This window comes from Nyctereutes procyonoides, unplaced genomic scaffold (genome assembly GCF_905146905.1).
Source record: "Nyctereutes procyonoides isolate TBG_1078 unplaced genomic scaffold, NYPRO_anot_genome, whole genome shotgun sequence".
NCBI lineage: Eukaryota > Metazoa > Chordata > Mammalia > Carnivora > Canidae > Nyctereutes > Nyctereutes procyonoides.
This window is the reverse complement of record NW_026575120.1, coordinates 7751923-7770082: the sequence shown is the minus strand read 5'-3', so window position 1 is coordinate 7770082 and position 18160 is coordinate 7751923. Positions and strand designations below refer to the sequence as shown.

At 37.2% G+C, this 18160-nt stretch overlaps 1 protein-coding gene across 3 annotated transcripts in view; it reads left to right on the top strand.

Moving 5' to 3' along the window:
* The window catches only part of GTF2E2 (general transcription factor IIE subunit 2), a 79576-nt gene that overhangs the window by 30909 nt on the left and 30507 nt on the right, over positions 1-18160 (top strand). For all 3 annotated transcript variants that reach the window (XM_055334674.1, XM_055334673.1, XM_055334675.1), the window contains 2 exons: positions 11904-12011; positions 13591-13773. In XM_055334674.1, the coding sequence (XP_055190649.1) occupies positions 11904-12011; positions 13591-13773 (291 nt within the window). The remainder of the gene's footprint in view (positions 1-11903; positions 12012-13590; positions 13774-18160) is intronic.

Sequence of the window (18160 nt, the reverse complement as noted above, 5' to 3'; positions counted from 1 at the left end):
TTGAGGGAGATTGACATTCAAATGTCATGTTTTTGCTATGCTACTAGTACAGTCTTCACTTACTCTAGATGATCCTTAACTTCCTTTAGGACTGGGGGCACCTTGGTGGCTCAGTAGTTGAGCATGTGCCTTCAGCTGAGTGTGATCCTGGGGGTCCTGGGGTTGAGTCTTGCATCAGGCTCCCCTTAGGGAGCCTGCTTCTCCCTCTGCCTGTGTCTGTCTCTCATGAATAAATAAATAAAATCTTTAAGAAAAAAACAACCCCCCCCCCAAAAAAAAACCCCAAAATATCTTTCTTTAGGACTGTAATCTTTAAATTTGTGCTCAATTATTTCCTAGAACAATTTTGAGAAATTGTGTATCCTTTTGCACATGTTTAAATGACAATTACAGGTTTTTTTTGACAATTACAGTTTTTTAGCAAAAGTTGAAATAGTGACAAAGAATGGAATTTCTGACATTGTAATATTTCAACCAAATACCTCACTGTTTTTCATTTATCTGAGGGGATCTAATAAATGCCATTATTAATTAAAAATATAAAAAATTGCTCCTGGGTGGCATAATCTGTTGGGCGACCGACTCTTGGTTTTGGCTCAGGTTGTGATCTCAGGGTCATGAGATTGAGCCCAGTGTTGGGCTCTATGCTCAGTGTGGAGTTGGCTTAAGGCCAACTCTCCTCCTCCCCACCCCGACATGTGTACATGCTGTCTCTCTAGAATAAATAAATCTTAAAAATTTATATATAAATACAAACATATGTTTGGAAATTTTAATTATTTTCCTTTTGAACTTGTATGTCTGTTCTGTTACTCCTATGGCATTTTAGCCTAATGTTACATATTTTTATGCTTGAAACTATTTTAGTCCTCATCTGTCAAACTTCTTTGCCACAATAATATATATAAGTTGGAAATAGAAGTGTTTTTCTTGTGACCATAAGCTTCTAAGTACTATCACAATTATTATCAGCATACAGCTGATTAGAACAACTCACATTAAAATTTTGATAAAATTCACTTTGTATATAATAATTACTCCACAGAGGTCCATTTTTATTCATTTTTTTAAAAAGATTTATTTATTTAGAGAGAGTGCATAAGCAGTGGGGAGGGGCAGAGGGAGAGAATCTTCAAGCAGACTCCCTACTAAATGCAGACCCCCCCCCCCCCCGGCCTGAACCACCGCCACACAGTGCTGATCCCACTGCCCATGAGATTATAACCTGAGCTGAAACTGAGAGCCAGATGCTTAACTGACTGAGCCACCCAGGCACCCCAACAGATGTTCTTTTTTTTTTTTTTTTTTTAAGATTTTATTTAATTATTCATGAGAGAGAGAGAGAGAGAGGCAGAGGGAGAAACAGGCTCCATGCAGGGAGCCCGACATGGGACTCGATCCCAGGACTCCAGGGTCAGGCCTAGGCCAAAAGCAGGTGCTAAACTGCTGAGCCACCTGGGAATCCCCAGATGTTCATTTTTTAATGAAGTGAATGCAATTGTCCCACCTCTTCCTTATTGGCATTTTTAAGTTTTATAGGTAGATTTATTAAGAAATGAATGTGCATGTAAGTTCATTCTACTGGAATTTTTGTGGTAGTAAGAAAATTAAAGATTTTTCATCAGGTGTCCATCAATTGACAGTTGTATTATGTTCTCCTTCAGTTTTGTTGAAAGTGAAAGAACAAGAACCACCTAACTTGCCAAGGATTGTTACCTGGTCCTTGTTTTTTAGTTTCTGGGAAGTATGTCATAAAGGCTTTACCAAGACTTTGCAAATGTCTGTCAGTTCCCCCTTCTTCCTCTTTTTTTTTTTTTTTTAATATTTCATTTATTTATTCATGAGAGACACAGAGAGGCAGAGACACAGGCAGAGGGAGAAGCACGCTCCATACAGGGAGCCTCATGTGGGACTCGATCCCGGGTTTCCAGGATCAGGCCCTGGGCTGAAAGCAGCACTAAACCGCTGAGCCATCTGGGTTGCCCAAGCACTTCAAAATCCTAATACTGATGACATATGGCACAGGGACAAACTGCCCAACACATCTCACTAACTCCTGGGATTATTACTATTATACCATAGCCTAGTAGCTTACAGTATAACTGTAACTGGGACTTCAAAATGATTAAGTTTAGCAGGCCTACTTGAGAAGATAAAAGAATTTCATGGTCCATTTTAGAAGGATTTTAATAGAAACAATTTATGTAAAACAAATTTCATTGCTTAAAAAAATAAGTCTAAAAAACCCCACTCCAAATTATTCCTTTATGAAGGATGCCTTTTTCTCCTTATGAGACACTGGTAGTCCTCATATAGTATTTCAGTTGTATACTTTTTTTTTTTGATAGAATGATTTTTCTCCTGATTCTTACTATTAGCCCTTTCTGTGGTTTTATTTTTTTTAAAGATTTTATTTATTCATGACAGAGAGAGAGAGAGAGAGAGAGAGAGAGAGAGAGAGAGAGAGAGAGAGAGAGAGGCAGAGACACAGGCAGAGAGAGAAGCAGGCTCCATGTAGGGAGTCTGACATGACTTGATCCTGGGACTCCAGGATTACATCCTGGGCTGAAGGCAGGCACTAAACCGCTGAGCCAGCGGGGCTGCCCCTTTTCTGTGGTTTTATGTAGATGTATCTCAGTTATTTAAAACATCATGTTGAAAAATTTGGTTAGTTTGGTTTTGCCTAGCTCTGTGGTCTTCAGAGTGTCATTCTCCAGTGAGTGACATCAGCAGCACGTGGGTAGTTATTTAATTTTTTTTAACCTGGGAGCTTGTTAGGAGTGAAATTTTCAGGGCCCCTTCCTGTATCTGTTCAGGCTGAAACTCTGGGAGAGCAGCTCAGCAGTCTGGTTTAATAGCCCTTCATGTGATTCTGATTGATGCAAGCTAAAATTTGGGAATTAACTGGCTTACCTCCTGTCTGATTTCTTTAAAGATTTTTTTTTATTTATTAGAGCAGGGGCAGAGGGAGAAGGAGCAGTAGGCTCCCTGCTGAGCAGAGAGCCCAGATGAGGGGCTCTTTCCCAGGACCTTGAGCTTATGGCCCGAGCTGAAGGCAAATACTTAACCAACTGAGGCACTCTGGTACCCCCCTTCCTGTCTGAATTAATTCTAACAATTATATTTGAATTTAGAAACTCTGAAGTCCGGAGAAATTAAATGACTGGCTCATAGGCACAGTTCTGTTTGATAGCAGGGATGGGTCAAGAACCTGAATTATTTTATTTTTTAAAATATATTATTTATTTATGAGAGACGCAGAGACATAGGCAGAGGAAGAAGCAGGCTCCCCACAGGCAGCATGATGCAGGACTCCATCCCAGGACCCCAGGATCATGACCTGAGCCAAAGGCACATGCTCAACCACTGAGGCACCCAAGTGCCCCTATTTAGTTTTTAAACAAATTTTTTTTAATTTACAGTTTTAAATTATTTAAATTATATATCAATATTTCTCATAAATTCAGACATAAAAATCCTTAAAATGTATGAACAAGTGGAAACTACTCATGAGAAGGATAATATATTATGATGAAGTACAGTGAATTTTAGGAACGTAGGGCAGCCCGGGTGGCTCAGTGGTTTAGCGCCGCCTTAGGCCCAGGGTGTGATCCTAGAGACCTGGGATCGAGTTCCATGTCAGGCTCCCTGCATGGAGCCTGCTCCTCCCTCTGCCTGTGTCTCTGCCTCTCTCTCTCTCTGTCTCTCAATAATAAATAGATAAAATCTTTAAAAAAAAAAATTTTAGGAATGTAGTGGTTAATATCTGAACATCAGTGTAAGTCATATTAACAGAGTAAAGAAAATCATAAGATCATTTCAGATACAAAAAAAAGCTTCTGAAAAAAAATTTTTTTTTTTAAGATTTTATTCATTTATTCATGCTAGACACACACACACAGAGGCAGAGACACACAGGCAGAGGGAGGAGCAGGCTCCATGCAGGGAGTCTGACGTGGGACTTGATCCGGGGACTCCAGGATCATGCCCTGGGCAGAAGGCAGGCGCTTAAACCGCTGAACCGCCCAGGCTGCCCGCTTCTGAAAAAATTTAACACCAATTCATGATGAAAACTTCTAACAGACGAGTAGTAGAAGCAAACTGCCTTAAACCAGTAGAAGAGCCTTTTGTCAGTCATCTTACCCTGAAAGAACCCTTGAAATATTTTCTTTTTTTTTTAGGTCTCAGAGGACCTTTGTAATAATTGTTATATCTAAAGTTGAGGTATATTATTTAATCAGTAAGTTGTAGATATAATAAGCCAGTAATTGTCAGTTTTCTTTTGAGGAGAATATAACATTTTTCTGTCTTTGTAGGTATTTTGCCCCGGGTTTTTCTTTTTCTTTTTCTTTTTTCTTTCTTTTTTTGCCTATTCTTTGTGTGTGGTTCCTCCTCCCCAGAAAAAGTGTATCAGTTATAATGCAAATCAGTAGTATAGGTAAAATTCAGTTTTTTCTATGATTAAAGATTTTAAGTAGTCCTTACACCCAACGTGGGGCTCGAACTCATAAGCCTGAGATCAGGAGTTGCATGCTTCACCAACTCAGCCATTCAGGTGCCCCATCTATGATTTTTTTTTTTAACCTTATTTAAGTAGGAAACTTGTTCTCTAATGAACAGAAGAATCAGAGGAAGGGTCCCTCATCCAAGGTGTACCTTTGTGTTGAAAGGGAGGGGAAACATTGTTTAAATTTGTTTTCTTTCATGTTCTTCTAGGTAGTTTTCAGTAAGGCTTGAGACTTGCTGGTATCCTTTCTCACTCTCAAGACCAAATAGCATTACAGAATTTTCTTTTGTCACATGATTTCCCAGAGATTGTGTTTTCCTTTGGAATCTAGAAGTCTTGTCACTAAAAGCATTGTTTCATAGGATTTAAAAAATGTCTGCTAAGAAAGCTAGCTTCTGCAGTCATTCTTCATTTTCAAAGCATTCAGTATAGTATGGCCTACTATTTTCTTGAAAGCACTTTGGTAATTCACCTTTCAGCTTAAATGTTCTTTGAAGGACTCCTCTGCTAAGCCTCTGAATTTCCGTACGTAGCAGATTTCTGTGGTGAGGTGCATTGGTCACATAAACCCACCTTCCTACCAAAAAAATCAACTAATTTTAAAATTTCACACTCTACTCTCTCACACTCGCGTTAAAAATAACCAATAACCACACATCCTCCCTCTATATAATATCCACATCATTAAATAAAAAAACCCTCTAACCCCAAATACAATCTCCACCCAATAATTTTTCCCAACATTTCTTACCTATTAACCACCCCTCCATCCCAAATAAACCCTAAAATCCTTCCCTCCCCTCAAACCCCAAATCCTCCACAAATCAAAAAATATTACTAAAAAATCATGACCTAAAAAAATCCCACACTCTACACACTCCATCCTCTGTTCACAAAAAAACATCATAATCACTAATTTATACTATTACATATAACAATGTGTCTGTTTCCCACATAAATACCCCCCATTAACTACCTCAAAATTAAACCTAAACCAACCCCACAATCTACAATATCCACACAACTAAATACCCCAACACCAAACTACCAAAACGCCAACAATCTCCCACCAGAGTTTTATACTCTAAACTCTCGCCTACACTCTCTAACTCCCTCTCACCCCACCCCTCCCCCTTAGACCCAACCAAATTAACAACCCTAATATCAAACCACCAACCTCCCCCACAAAACATTCACCACCTAAAAACCCACCAATCTACCATTTCTAATAAAATCATCCATTTACCAATAAAAAAAAAAATAAAACCACACTCAATCACTTTTTTTCAATACATACCCAACTCTAAAAAACACCTAAAATACTTATATTGAGTCCCGTTCAATACGTGTGTGAGCACTCATATAATCTACTATACAATTTTATTCATAACCATTATATTTTTTATCCACCCTTCCCCGTTCTACCTATTCCAATTACATACTTTGAATAACAGCCCCCAATAAACATTTTATAGTAGCTATCCCTTTTACTGTGACGGTCAAAATATTAATATATTTTTAATCTAACTATCCATACTTGTTGCACTGGTATAGTGAAATGGCTCAGACTGTTATAGCGTTTTGTTTTTTAAAATATTTTATTTTTGAATAATCTCTGTACCCGACATGGTACTGAAAATTACAATCCCGTGATCAAAAGTCACATGCTCTACTGACTGAGCCAGCCAGGCACCCCTAGTTTTTTTTATTACGTTTTTAATTCCAGTGTAAACATACAGTGTTATATTAGTTTCAGGTATACAGTATAGTGATTTAACAAGGGATTACAGGTTTTTGTTTTTGTTTTTACTAACCTTATTAGAATTGTTTGTGGGTCTAGGCTTAGAATCGTCTTCTGTCACTAATCTCATCCTAAATCATTGCACTGTGTTGTCAGACGTGTATGCAACAAATGTTAACAAATTATAAAACCCCGGGGAATTACTAAATAGAATATTGCAAAAAACACAAACACTTCACATTGTATTTTACTTTTTTTGCTATGTGATCTGTATTTTACAACATTTACAACAGAGCAGCCTGGGGCAGTTGAGTCCTGGTGTGTAAAAATTCCTTGTTTAGAATGAATGTTTCCCTCAGATTTCCTTTTTTGCCAGAAGAGCTCGTTTATTCCCTAAGTCAGTTGGCATGGTAAAATGGAAGGTTGGGGGAGATAATTCGGAAGGGAATTGCTGACATTGTCAGCCTACTGTGCTTCCATTGTGCAATATAGAGCTTACCAGTTATTGATGGCTTCTCTATTTCATCGAAAACTAATAATGGACTTAGCCAAATGAACATAGTCCTACTTACTACATGGTGCCGAGACTTCTAATGAAAACGTTAGCGTGGCAGCTTGGTAGTTGCCTGTTACTGGGAGCATTCAGGTTACAGGGTATATGCAGTTGAAAAATTGATGTTTGTTTTTAGAGTCATAATTTCTTATAATGCCCCTAGTGACCTCTTATGGAACCCTGGGGTTCTGTGGAATACTGGTCGAGAGACCCTGTGATGAGAAGGTATCTATGAAAATGAGGCTACTTAGGGTAAAATAGTGAATGTTTTTCTCTTGAGATCAGAAAAAGACAATGATATTGTCACACCAATTCTGTGTTACACTGGAAGTTCCACCTAGTGCAGTAAAGCGAGAAAGAAGTAACATAAAAATTGTAGAGGAAGAAGTAAAACTATAGATGACATGATTAAGTACATAGGAAAGCCAGGAAAATCTGCAAACTATTAGAATTAAGGTGTATTGAGTAATGTTGCTAAAAATAAGGCCAATATAAAGAAAAACAGTTTTTGTAGACTTAAAAAATTAGAAAATGAAATAACATATGAAGTGCCATATACAAAAATCATCCAATGACCAGGAAGAAAATTAACAAAGATGTGTAATTTGTTTTTCACTGAAGACTGGGTAAAGTCTTTAGCTTTAGAGTATTATGTATTCTCTCTGGCATCCTCCATTTTTTTTTTTTTTTTTTATAGTCTTCCTGATTCTTTTTTTTTTTTTTTTTAAGATTTTATTTATTCATGAGAGACACAGAGAGGCAGAGACATAGGCAGAGGAAAAAGCTGGCTCCCTGCAGGGAGCCCAATATGGGACTCCATCTTGGGACCCCCGGATCATACCCTGGGCCAAAGGCAGGCTCTAAACCACTGAGCCACTCAGGCGTCCCAAATCTTCCTGATCTAAGAGCAAGAAATAAGGAAGTAATTTCAAGTTTCTCAGGTTTATCTCTTTTTCTTTTCTTTTCTTTTCTTTTCTTTTCTTTTTTTTTTTTTTTTACTCATTTTGTTTATAAGAGCTTTTCACTTGACAATTTGACAGCTGTATTTTTGGCTTCTCTGTTTACGTAGTTCAGTGAAAATGATGAGGCTTTCATACGTTGAGTATTGTTTTTGAGCTTGTCCTGATTCTAAAAATTCCACTTTTAAAATTAAAAACTAATAAAGACAGAGTTAGTGCTTTTTTATTTTTCTTGAGCTGTATTCTTTTTGCTTTTATTTCCTGATAAATTGACCTTTTGATAATCTTATATTTAACCTAATGAGGGAAAAGTTTTTTTTTTTTTTTTTTTTTTTTTTTTAAGGAGAGGGATGGAGGGGAGGGGCAGAGGGGAAACAGAGAGATTGAGTGAGGAATGAGTCTTTCTCTAGCAGGCTTCAGGCCCAGTGTGGAGTAGGACTTGGGGCTTAATCGCACAATCCTGAGATCATGCATGACCTGAGTGGAAATCAAGAGTTGGATGTTCAGGGCAGCCCCCGTGGCTCAGCGGTTTAGCGCCACCTGCAGCCCAGGGCCTGATCCTGAAGACCCGGGATCAAGTCCCACATAGGGCTCCCTGCATGGAGCCTGCTTCTCCCTCTGTCTGTGTCTCTGCCTCTCTCTGTGTCTCTCATGAAAAGATAAAATCTTAAAAAAAAAAAAAATTGGACATTCAATCGACTGAACCACTCAGTTGCCCCATAATAATTTTCTCTTTTTTTTTTTTTTTCTCCTTTTTAAGAGAAGGGTAGAGAGTGGTGGGGGAGAGACAAAGGGAGAAGAGAATTTTTTTTTTTTTTTTTTTTAAAGAGAGAGAGTGGAGGTGCGGGTAGGGGGTAGGGTGCAGACAGAGAAATTTAAGCAGGCTGCACACCCAGTGCAGAGCCCAACATGGAGCCCAGTGCCAGGCTTGATCCTACAACACGAAGATCATGACCTTAGCCAAAATCAAGAGTTCGACACTTAATCGACTCGGCCACCTGGGCACCCCAGAAAAGTTTTTAACAAGAAAACTAAGACCTATATGTTAGATTTGATAATCAGTGATAATGAAGGCTACAATAAGTATTTTGAAGACTTGATTTGGCTGTCCCTAGACAAGTAAAACTAAACTCCTTTTTTCCTTCCAGTTTAGGTTGTGCCCTTCTCAGGTCTATATATCTAAAATTTGCATAAATATATTGTGTATTTCCAAAATGAGCAGAATACCAGAGAGAGAGAGAGCACAAGTGGGGTGGAGGGGCAGAAGGAGAAGGACAAGCTGCCTCCTCGATCAGTGTGGATCCCAGAACCTTGAGATCATGACCTGAGCCAAAGTCAGATGTTTAACTGACTGAGCCACCCAGATGCCCCATGGCTCTAATTTTTTAAAATCCATCTCACAAATTAGCAGTTTGGTGAGGTAAATTTCCATTTGTCCTTATGCCAGTCAGCTCATGCAAATGTATCAAAAGGTTTTATAATTTTAAATTTTTTTAATGAATTGATTTTAAACTCACAGGAGGGGTTTACTTGGAAGACTTTTAAGAATAAAAGATTAGGGATCCCTGGGTGGCGCAGTGGTTTAGCGCCTGCCTTTGGCCCAGGGCGCGATCCTGGAGATCCAGGATCGAATCCCACGTCGGGCTTCCGGTGCATGGAGCCTGCTTCTCCCTCTGCCTGTGTCTCTGCTTCTCTCTCTCTCTCTGTGACTATCATAAATAAATAAAAATTAAAAAAAAGGAATTTAAAAAAAAAAGAATAAAAGATTATTTCTGAATTTCCTTTTTTTGCTTTTAGAGAAAGCACAAGAAGTGAGGAGAGGGGGCAGAGGGAGAATCTTAAGCAGATATCAGGAGTCAGATGCTTTTTTTTTTTTTTTAAGATTTTATTTATTCATTCATGAGAGACATGGAGAGAGAGGCAGAGACACAGGTAGAGGGAGAAGCAGGTTCCTTGTGGGGAACCCAATGTGGGACTTGATCCCAGAATCACCAACCAGGATGAAGACAGATGCTCAACTGCTGAGCTACCCAGGCATCCCAAGAGTCCGATGCTTAACCCACTGAGGCAACCAGGCTCCTCTCTAAATTTTTTAACATAGAAGTGAGAGTTTTTATTGTATTTTAAAACTTAAAATATTTTCAAAATACTCTTTTCATAGCATAAACTTTTTTTTTTTGCATAAACTTTTTTTAAAAAAACAATTTGTAACTGACACTGTTAATATTCTAGTTTGACTTTGAAGGAATAGTTTTCTTTTAGAGATTTATTTTATTTGAGAGAGTGAGCACTTGTGAGTAGGGGGCAGAGGGAGAGAATCCTCAAGCAAACTCCATGCTAGTTGAAGAACCTGACTTGGGGCTTGATCTCTTGACCCTTGAGTTCATGACCTGAGCTGAAACCAAATAAAAACATATATTCATACATTGTTTCTCCATAAGGAATCACTAGAAACAGAAAAAAGAGATTTAGGAAACAGGGCAGGGGAGAAAATAAGTAGAATTAGATGTGAGAACAAGACTTCTTCATTTATATCTTCTTCTATTGTTTTTATACCTAGAGATACAGTACACTTACTCTAAACTCCATGCCTCTATTTCTATTTGTAAATTTGTAAATTTGTTTTGATTTCACATATGAGATTCTGTCTGACTTGTACTTAGGGTAATTCCTTCAAGGTCTGACCATGTTGTTATAAATGGCAGAATTTCCTTTCTTTTTTTGGCTAAATAAGGTTCCGTGTGTTTGTGTGTGTACACCACATCTGTCCATCTATCTATGGATGGACACTTGGGTTGCTTCCCTGTCTTAGCTGTTATAAATAATGCTGCAGTAAATATAAGGTGCATGTATCCTTTTGAATTAACATTTTTGTTTTCTTTGGGTAAGTATAATTCCTGGCAGTGGAATTACTGGATTATATGGTATTGTTAACTTTTTGAGGAACCTCCATGTTTTTTTTACAGTGGCTGCACATCTGCATATGTTTTTTAACTCAGTATTTTGTCCTGGACATCTTTCCCTATTAGCACGTAGAGAACATTTGCATTTTATTTTTTTAAGACAATATTTATTTTGGAGAGCGAGAGTGCATGCACACTGGCACAAGTGGGATGAGGGTGGGAGGGAGAGAATCTTCAAGCAGACTTCCTGCTGAGGGCAGAGCCCGATTTGAGTGAGGTTCAATCCCACAAGATTATGACCTGAGCTGAAACCAAGAGTTGAACACTCAACTGACTGAGCCACCCAGGCGCCCCTGCATTTTCTTTTTAAACATCTGTATAGTATTGTAGTGGTGCTATAGTTTATGTAATTAGTCCTCTGTTGATGACCATGGGTCATTTCTAATGTTTTCTTTTTGCAACCAGGGCTGCTGTGACTGTGTCACTAATTGTGAGTTGTGTGGGCATATCTATCTGTAAGGTAAATTCCTAGAAATGGATTGCTGGGCCAAAGGGTTAAATGCATTCTTATTGGCAAATTGTGTTCCCTAGGAGTTGTATTAATTTGCGTTTTTACCAGCAGTGTGTTGGGAGGGCGTGTTTCCTTATAACTGACGGAGTCATCAAACATGGATTTTGCCAGTGTAATAGGTTTGAAATATTTTGGTGGAAACTGAGTATCTCTTCATATGTTTATTTCCATTCATTTTCTGTGATTTTTTTTTTTTTTTAAGATTTATTTATCTTAGAGAAAAAGAGAGGGCTGGGGCTGGGGGCAGAGGAAGAGAGTCCTAAACAGTCTCCACACTGAGCACGGAGCCCAATGCGGGGCTTAGTCACCACCCTGAGATCATGACCTGAGTTGAAACCAAGAGTTGGACACTTAACTGAGTCACCCAGTGCCTCTTCCTTTTCTGTGATTATGTATGTTCTGTTCTGTGGGTCATTTTCCTGTTAGGGTTTTGGGACTTTTAAAATATTAGGAGGATTACTTTGTGATACAGGTTGAGAATATTTTCTCTCAGTTTATCATTTGATTTTAAAGAGCTACAAGTTTGAACCTGGTTCTGATTTTATAGTCCATTTTCTTCATCACTATAATTGTATTGTCTCAAATAATACATGTTCTACATTACTTCTATTACTTAATGCATCTAGCAGTTTAAAACTATCTCCTAATAACAGTTTCTTCTCTCAATAGACACGGCATCAGCGAGGAGATACGCATCCTCTCACTTTAGAAGAAATTTTGGATGAAACACAACATTTAGATATAGGACTCAAGCAGAAACAGTGGCTAATGACTGAGGTAAGAATAGGCTTAAAATGGAGTTAAAAAAATTAGTTGGTTACCATGAAATATTTATTACAACTAAGGTTTTTAATATACTGAAATCTGATAATTATTTTTACTTATTCTTAAAAGAATTGGTATAGGGTCTTTGTTTTTTAAACATACACATTTTTTAAGGTGGTTTGATTTCTTGATTTTCTTAAAAATTTATGTATTTATCTAAAATGTCCAAGACCTTTAGCATGGAATTATAAAGAAGTCAGTCATTGTACTGGTTCCATTTAAGTTTTTACAGATAATTGATACTTTTTTAATTGCTAAATTTAGAATTATATTGTTTTTATATATATTTTAGAATATTTGAATTATGAGGTAGTGTAGGGCTAGGGAAATATTTGTTATATTCTTACTACTATTATGAGTTGATAGTGATGTTACTCTGACAGATTACTTGGAAAACTCATCCTTACATTGTGTATGTACACACATCATTGGAAAAAAAAGAAACCCCACAATAATCACTGGCCCTACTAATTTGGAAATAGCATTTTTAAAAATTCACACATTTCAGTCTTTTCTATTTCAGTATGAAATGAAAATTAGGAATACTTTCTGTGACCCATGTTGTATTCTAAAGATCAAATGTAAAATTCCTAAAGTATAATTCAGTAATTTTACTGAGCAAAGTATTGTTCTTAATTTTTATAATATAAAATCAATGGCTAATCAGTAACATTATAGCTTGTTGTGGTTGTGATATACAAATAGTTGTAATCCACATTTGAATTCAGTTGCTTTACCTAATCTTGAAATTTCATAGGCTACCAATAATAGTTAAAAATTATTTTTATTACTATTCTGTTCTCCCTCCTTTCTTCTATGTTTCTTTTCTTTCTCCTTTTCAGGGTCAGGCTGGCAGCTGCAGAAGAAAATAAATAGGGTAGCTCTTCCTTGAAGAGCTTTCCTTCTGGTAGTAGCTGTACAGCAGAACTGACTAGGAATATAATTATATTCAATAATTCCTGCATTCCTACTCAGTTTCATTCTCAAGCTGCCATTATAGGTAAATTTCTTGTATGCACTAGTCTGGTGCTTTTCCGTTCCTTCCACACCTGTAATTGCCATCTGATACCAGGTGGGGCAGACTGTTGGTATATTCATCCCAGGGTTATGTTTACACATAATGTCAATATATAATAAACTGTACTTTGAGGGTGGGATAGGCAGTACCCAGTTCACTTTGTCTATTAATGTTAATTGGCATTTATTGATTCTTTATCTTCTTTTATCTTCCAAAAAATATGGGTACAGTTTCTTCACATCAGTTGTGATGAAATGGTTTTTCTCCTTTAAAGAATTAATGTAATAATAAAAAGTATCATCATAAAAAGTGAGTAACATGCTGCTCTCTACCTGTTGGTTTTTGGATCCTGGATGTCCAGTATTTTAGATCTGCTAGTTGATATTCACAATATACTTTGTAATTTACAATTGTATTGGGTATCAGTATTTTTTAAATAATTAGTAGAATTTAAGAATGTGTATATGAGGTTTCTCCTTTTATTAATATATCCAAATTGTGTCACTGTTACAGGCATTAGTCAATAATCCCAAAATTGAAGTAATAGATGGGAAGTATGCCTTCAAGCCCAAATACAACTTGAAAGATAAGAAAGCCCTACTTAGGCTGTTAGATAAACATGACCAGCGAGGCTTAGGAGGAATTCTTTTAGAAGACATAGAGGAAGGACTGCCCAATTCCCAGAAAGCTGTCAAGGTAACTTCTCTTTTCTTTCTAAGCCTTAGTATAATTTGAATTAATAATGCCTTGTTTTAAAAGAAACAGCAAGTGTTTTTAAAAAATTTTTTTTAAAGCTTCCATTATAGGGAATCCCTGGGTGGCTCAGCGGTTTAGTACCTGCCTTTGGCCCAGGGCGTGATCCTTGGAGTCCTAGGATCGAGTCCCACATCGGGCTCCCTGCATGGAGTCTGTTTCTCCCTCTGCCTGTGTCTCTGCCTCTCTGTCTCTCTCATGAATAAATAAATAAAATCTTAAAAAAAAAAAAAAAGCTTCCATTATATATACTTGGGGTTGCGGTGAGCCAGCTGAAGATTTGAAATTTGGGTTCTGTGCTACAGAGCAGGACAGAGCACACACATTTTTGTATAACTTTGACAGCTCCTTTTTGTATCATTTTTGAGTATGATTGTGTTTTCAGAATATTTCTGGTAAGTTTTCCTCAAAGACATTAGTCTTTTTCTCAGAAATTATGTTTGTATAGAGGAACTGCTTCAGCAATGCTTGCGGACACTGCTAACCTGAGGAACCAGAGGTATTAGACATGAAAGCATTGATTAATAACCTGGCTGTTTTGAATTCCTAAAAGGCTATCTAGTGAAAGCTATAGATTACATTTCCAGTTTAAAGTTGGAGCTCACTCGGAAAGACTGCTCATCTCTGTTTCTACAGTTGCTAATGATTGATTGCTAATCATTGATAGTTCATTTGTTTTGCTACCTATGGAGTAAAACTTGCCCCTTTCCTATACTTCTTGATAATGAAGTTACACTTGTTATCCTACAGGTCATTGAGGTTCTGTTTATTTTTTTCAAGGTGTTTTTGTTTTGTTGTAATCTGTTGTCAGGTTCATGGATTTTTTTCCTTTACATCTAATTTGTTGTGAATTCCCGTTGGTGAGTTTCTTATTTTAGAGATGGTGTTTTTCAGTTCTAGGTTTTTCATTCTTTTTTTATGTTTCTGTTCCTTTGCTGAGTTTTTGTTTTTTTTTTTTGTTTTTATTCATTATAAACCTGTTTTCCAGTATACTCTTAAGTATAATTTCTTGCAACTGCTTTAAAAATGTTCCTTTTCTAATTCAACAGCTGGGTCATTTTGAAACTGGTCTGTACTGACTCTCTTTGTCTCTTGAGTATGGATCATGTTTTCCTGTTTCTTTGTATGTCTAATAAATTTCTTTTGAGTCTTAAATATTGTGAATTATATGTGTAATAAAGACTCAGGATTTTGTTATATTCCTCTAGAAAGTTTTTGTTGGTTTTGTTTTTTTTTTTTCTTTTTTAAAGATTTTATTTATTTATTCATGAGAGACACAGAGACATAGGCAGAGGGAGAAGCAGGCTTCCTGCAGGGAGCCCAGTGCGGAACTAAATCCCAGGACTTCAGGATCCTGACCTGAGCCAAAGGCAGACACTCAACTACTGAGCCACCCAGGCACCCTGGTTTTATATTTAAATGGGTAGTTAACTTGGCTAGACTCAAACTCCAAACTTTCTCTTCTTTGCAGTGGGTGGCATATAATACATCTTCTTTCTTCTTTTAATGCTTTTAAAAATATCCAGAGTTTACAGTTAAGTTTTCTGTGAGAGAATTGGTCCCTTAGGAGGGACTTGGCCATTATCCGAAGCAGAACCTATTCAGATTTGAAATAGGATTTATTTTAAAGTACATATTGAACGAGCAACTCCTCGGGTTGTTTTTTAGTTTAAAAAAAGGTTTTTTTTTTTTTTTTTTAGATTGCAGTAAAAACCACATAAGGTAAAGTTGGAGATAATAAGCATGTCTTAAGAATACACCATCAGTGTTAAGTATGTTCACATTTTTGTGCAAAAGATAATCCAGAACTTCTATATTTTGTAAAACAGAAACTCTAAATCCATTAAACACTTTTCCTCATCCTGCTTCCTAATCCCTAGCAAGTAACATTCTACTTCATATGATTTAGACTACTCTAACTCAGCAAAGTGGAATTGTACCTTATTGATTTATAATTGGCTTATTATACTTAGCACAGTATCTGAATTTCTTCTGTGTTGCAGCATTTATAAGAATTTCCTTCCTTTTTGAGGTTGATATACTGCATTATATGTACACACCAGTTTGCTTATCATTTTGGTTGCTTCCATTTTTTAGCTATTGGGAATAATGCTACTGTGGATATGGTTGTAAAAATCTTCAAGACTGCTTTCATTTTTTTTTTTTTTTAAGATTTTATTTATTTATTCATGAGAGAGACAAAGAGAGAGAATGGCAGAGACACTGGCAGAGGGAGAAGCAGGCTCCATGCAGGGAGCCTGACATGGGACTCGATCCCGGGACTCCAGGGTCACGCCCTGGGCTGAAGGCAGGCGCTAAACCACTGAGCCACCCAGGGATCCCCTTTGAATTTTTTAAAAATTTATTTTATTAAAAAGCAAAAATTTATTTTTGCTTTTGCCCTAAGTTTTCTTCTAGATTTTTATAGTTTCACATTTTACATTTAGGCCTTTAATCCATTTCAAGTTAATGTTTGTTTATATATGGTGTTAGGTAAGGGTCAGGTTTCATTCTTTTGTATGTGGATATCCAGTTTCCTAGCATTTTTTATTGAAAAGATTGTCTTTCCCCATTGAATGTCCTGGCACTCTTGTCATAAGTTGTTTGACCATAATACGTGTGATGATTTATTTTTGGACACTCTCTTCAACAGTGTTTTTTTGTTTTGTTTTGTTTTTTTTTTAAAGATTTTATTTATTCATGAGAGACCCAGAGAAAAGGCAGAGACATAGGGAGAGGGAGAAGCAGGCTCCTCGCAGGGAGCCCAATGTGGGACTAGATCCCAGGACCCTGGGATCACTCCCTGGGCCAAAGGCAGACACTCAACTGCTGAGCCACCCAGACACCCCTCTTCAACAGTCTTTATGCCAGTATTACACTTTTAATTACTATAGATTCGTAGGAAGTTTTTTTTTTATTTTTTTAATTTATGATAGGCACACAGTGAGAGAGAGAGAGAGAGGCAGAGACATAGGCAGAGGGAGAAGCAGGCTCCATGCACCGGGAGCCCGACGTGGGACTCGATCCCGGGTCTCCAGGATTGCGCCCTGGGCCAAAGGCAGGCGCTAAACCGCTGCGCCACCCAGGGATCCCCTCGTAGGAAGTTTATTTAAAGATTTTATTTATTTAAGAGAGAGCATGAGCAGGGGGAGGGGCAGAGGAAGTGGAAGAAGCAGAGTACCCTCTGAGCAGGGACCCCAGCGCCCTTGATCATGCAAAGGCAGATGCTTAAATGACAGCCTACCCAGATGCCCTCTTTCAGCAACGTTTTACAATCTTCATGGTGCAAGTCCTCCACCTCTTTGTTTTAGTTAATTCCTAAATATTTTATTCTATTTGATGCTTTTGTGAATGGAATTGTTCTTGTAACTTCCATTTCAGATTGTTCATTGTTAGTATATAGAAATGCAACTGATTTTTGTGTGTTGACTTTGTATCCTGCTACTTTGATGAATTCTTTTATTCAAACAGTTCTTCTGTTTTTTAAACATGTAACGTTAGGGACGCCTGGGTGGCTTAGCAGTTGGGTATCTGCCTTTGGCTCAGGACGTGGTCCCATGGTCCCAGGATCGATTCCCACATTGGGCTTCTGCATGGAGTCTGCTTCTCCCTCTGCCTGTGTCTCTGCCTCTCTTTGTGTGTGTCTCATGAATAAATAAATAAAATAAATAAGAATAAACACATAACATATTTTAGATGTATAACCTAATGGTTCAATATTTGTATACATTGTGAAAATGATCACCACAATAAGTCTGATTAACACCTGTCTCCATACATAGCACCAAATTTTTTTAGTGATGAGAACTTTTCAATAGCATTTAAATCTGCAATGTAATATTATTAACATGTGGTTACCATGCTGAACCTTACATTTCTATGACTTATAACTTGATAGTATGTACTTTTTGACTACTTCATGCATTTTCCCTATCCCACACCTGCTGTGCTGGCAACCTCCAAGGCTTTGTTTTTTCTTTTTTTTAGATTCCACATAAAGATGAAATAATACAAATACAGTATTAGTCTTTCTCCATCTCACTTATTTCACTTAGCATAATGCCCTCAAGATCCATCCATTTTATTACAGAGGCAAGATTTCACTCTTTTATGGCTAGATAATATTCCATTTGTGTATGTATATCATATTTTTTATCCAATTATCCATCAGTGGACACTTAGGTTGTTTTTGTTTCTTGGCAATTGTGAATAATGCTGCTGTATACAAGGGGATGTATATATCTTTTTAAGTTAGTGTTTTTGCTTTCTTTGGATAAGTACCAGAACTGGATTATTGGAGCATATGGTGGTTCTATTTTTGATATTTTGA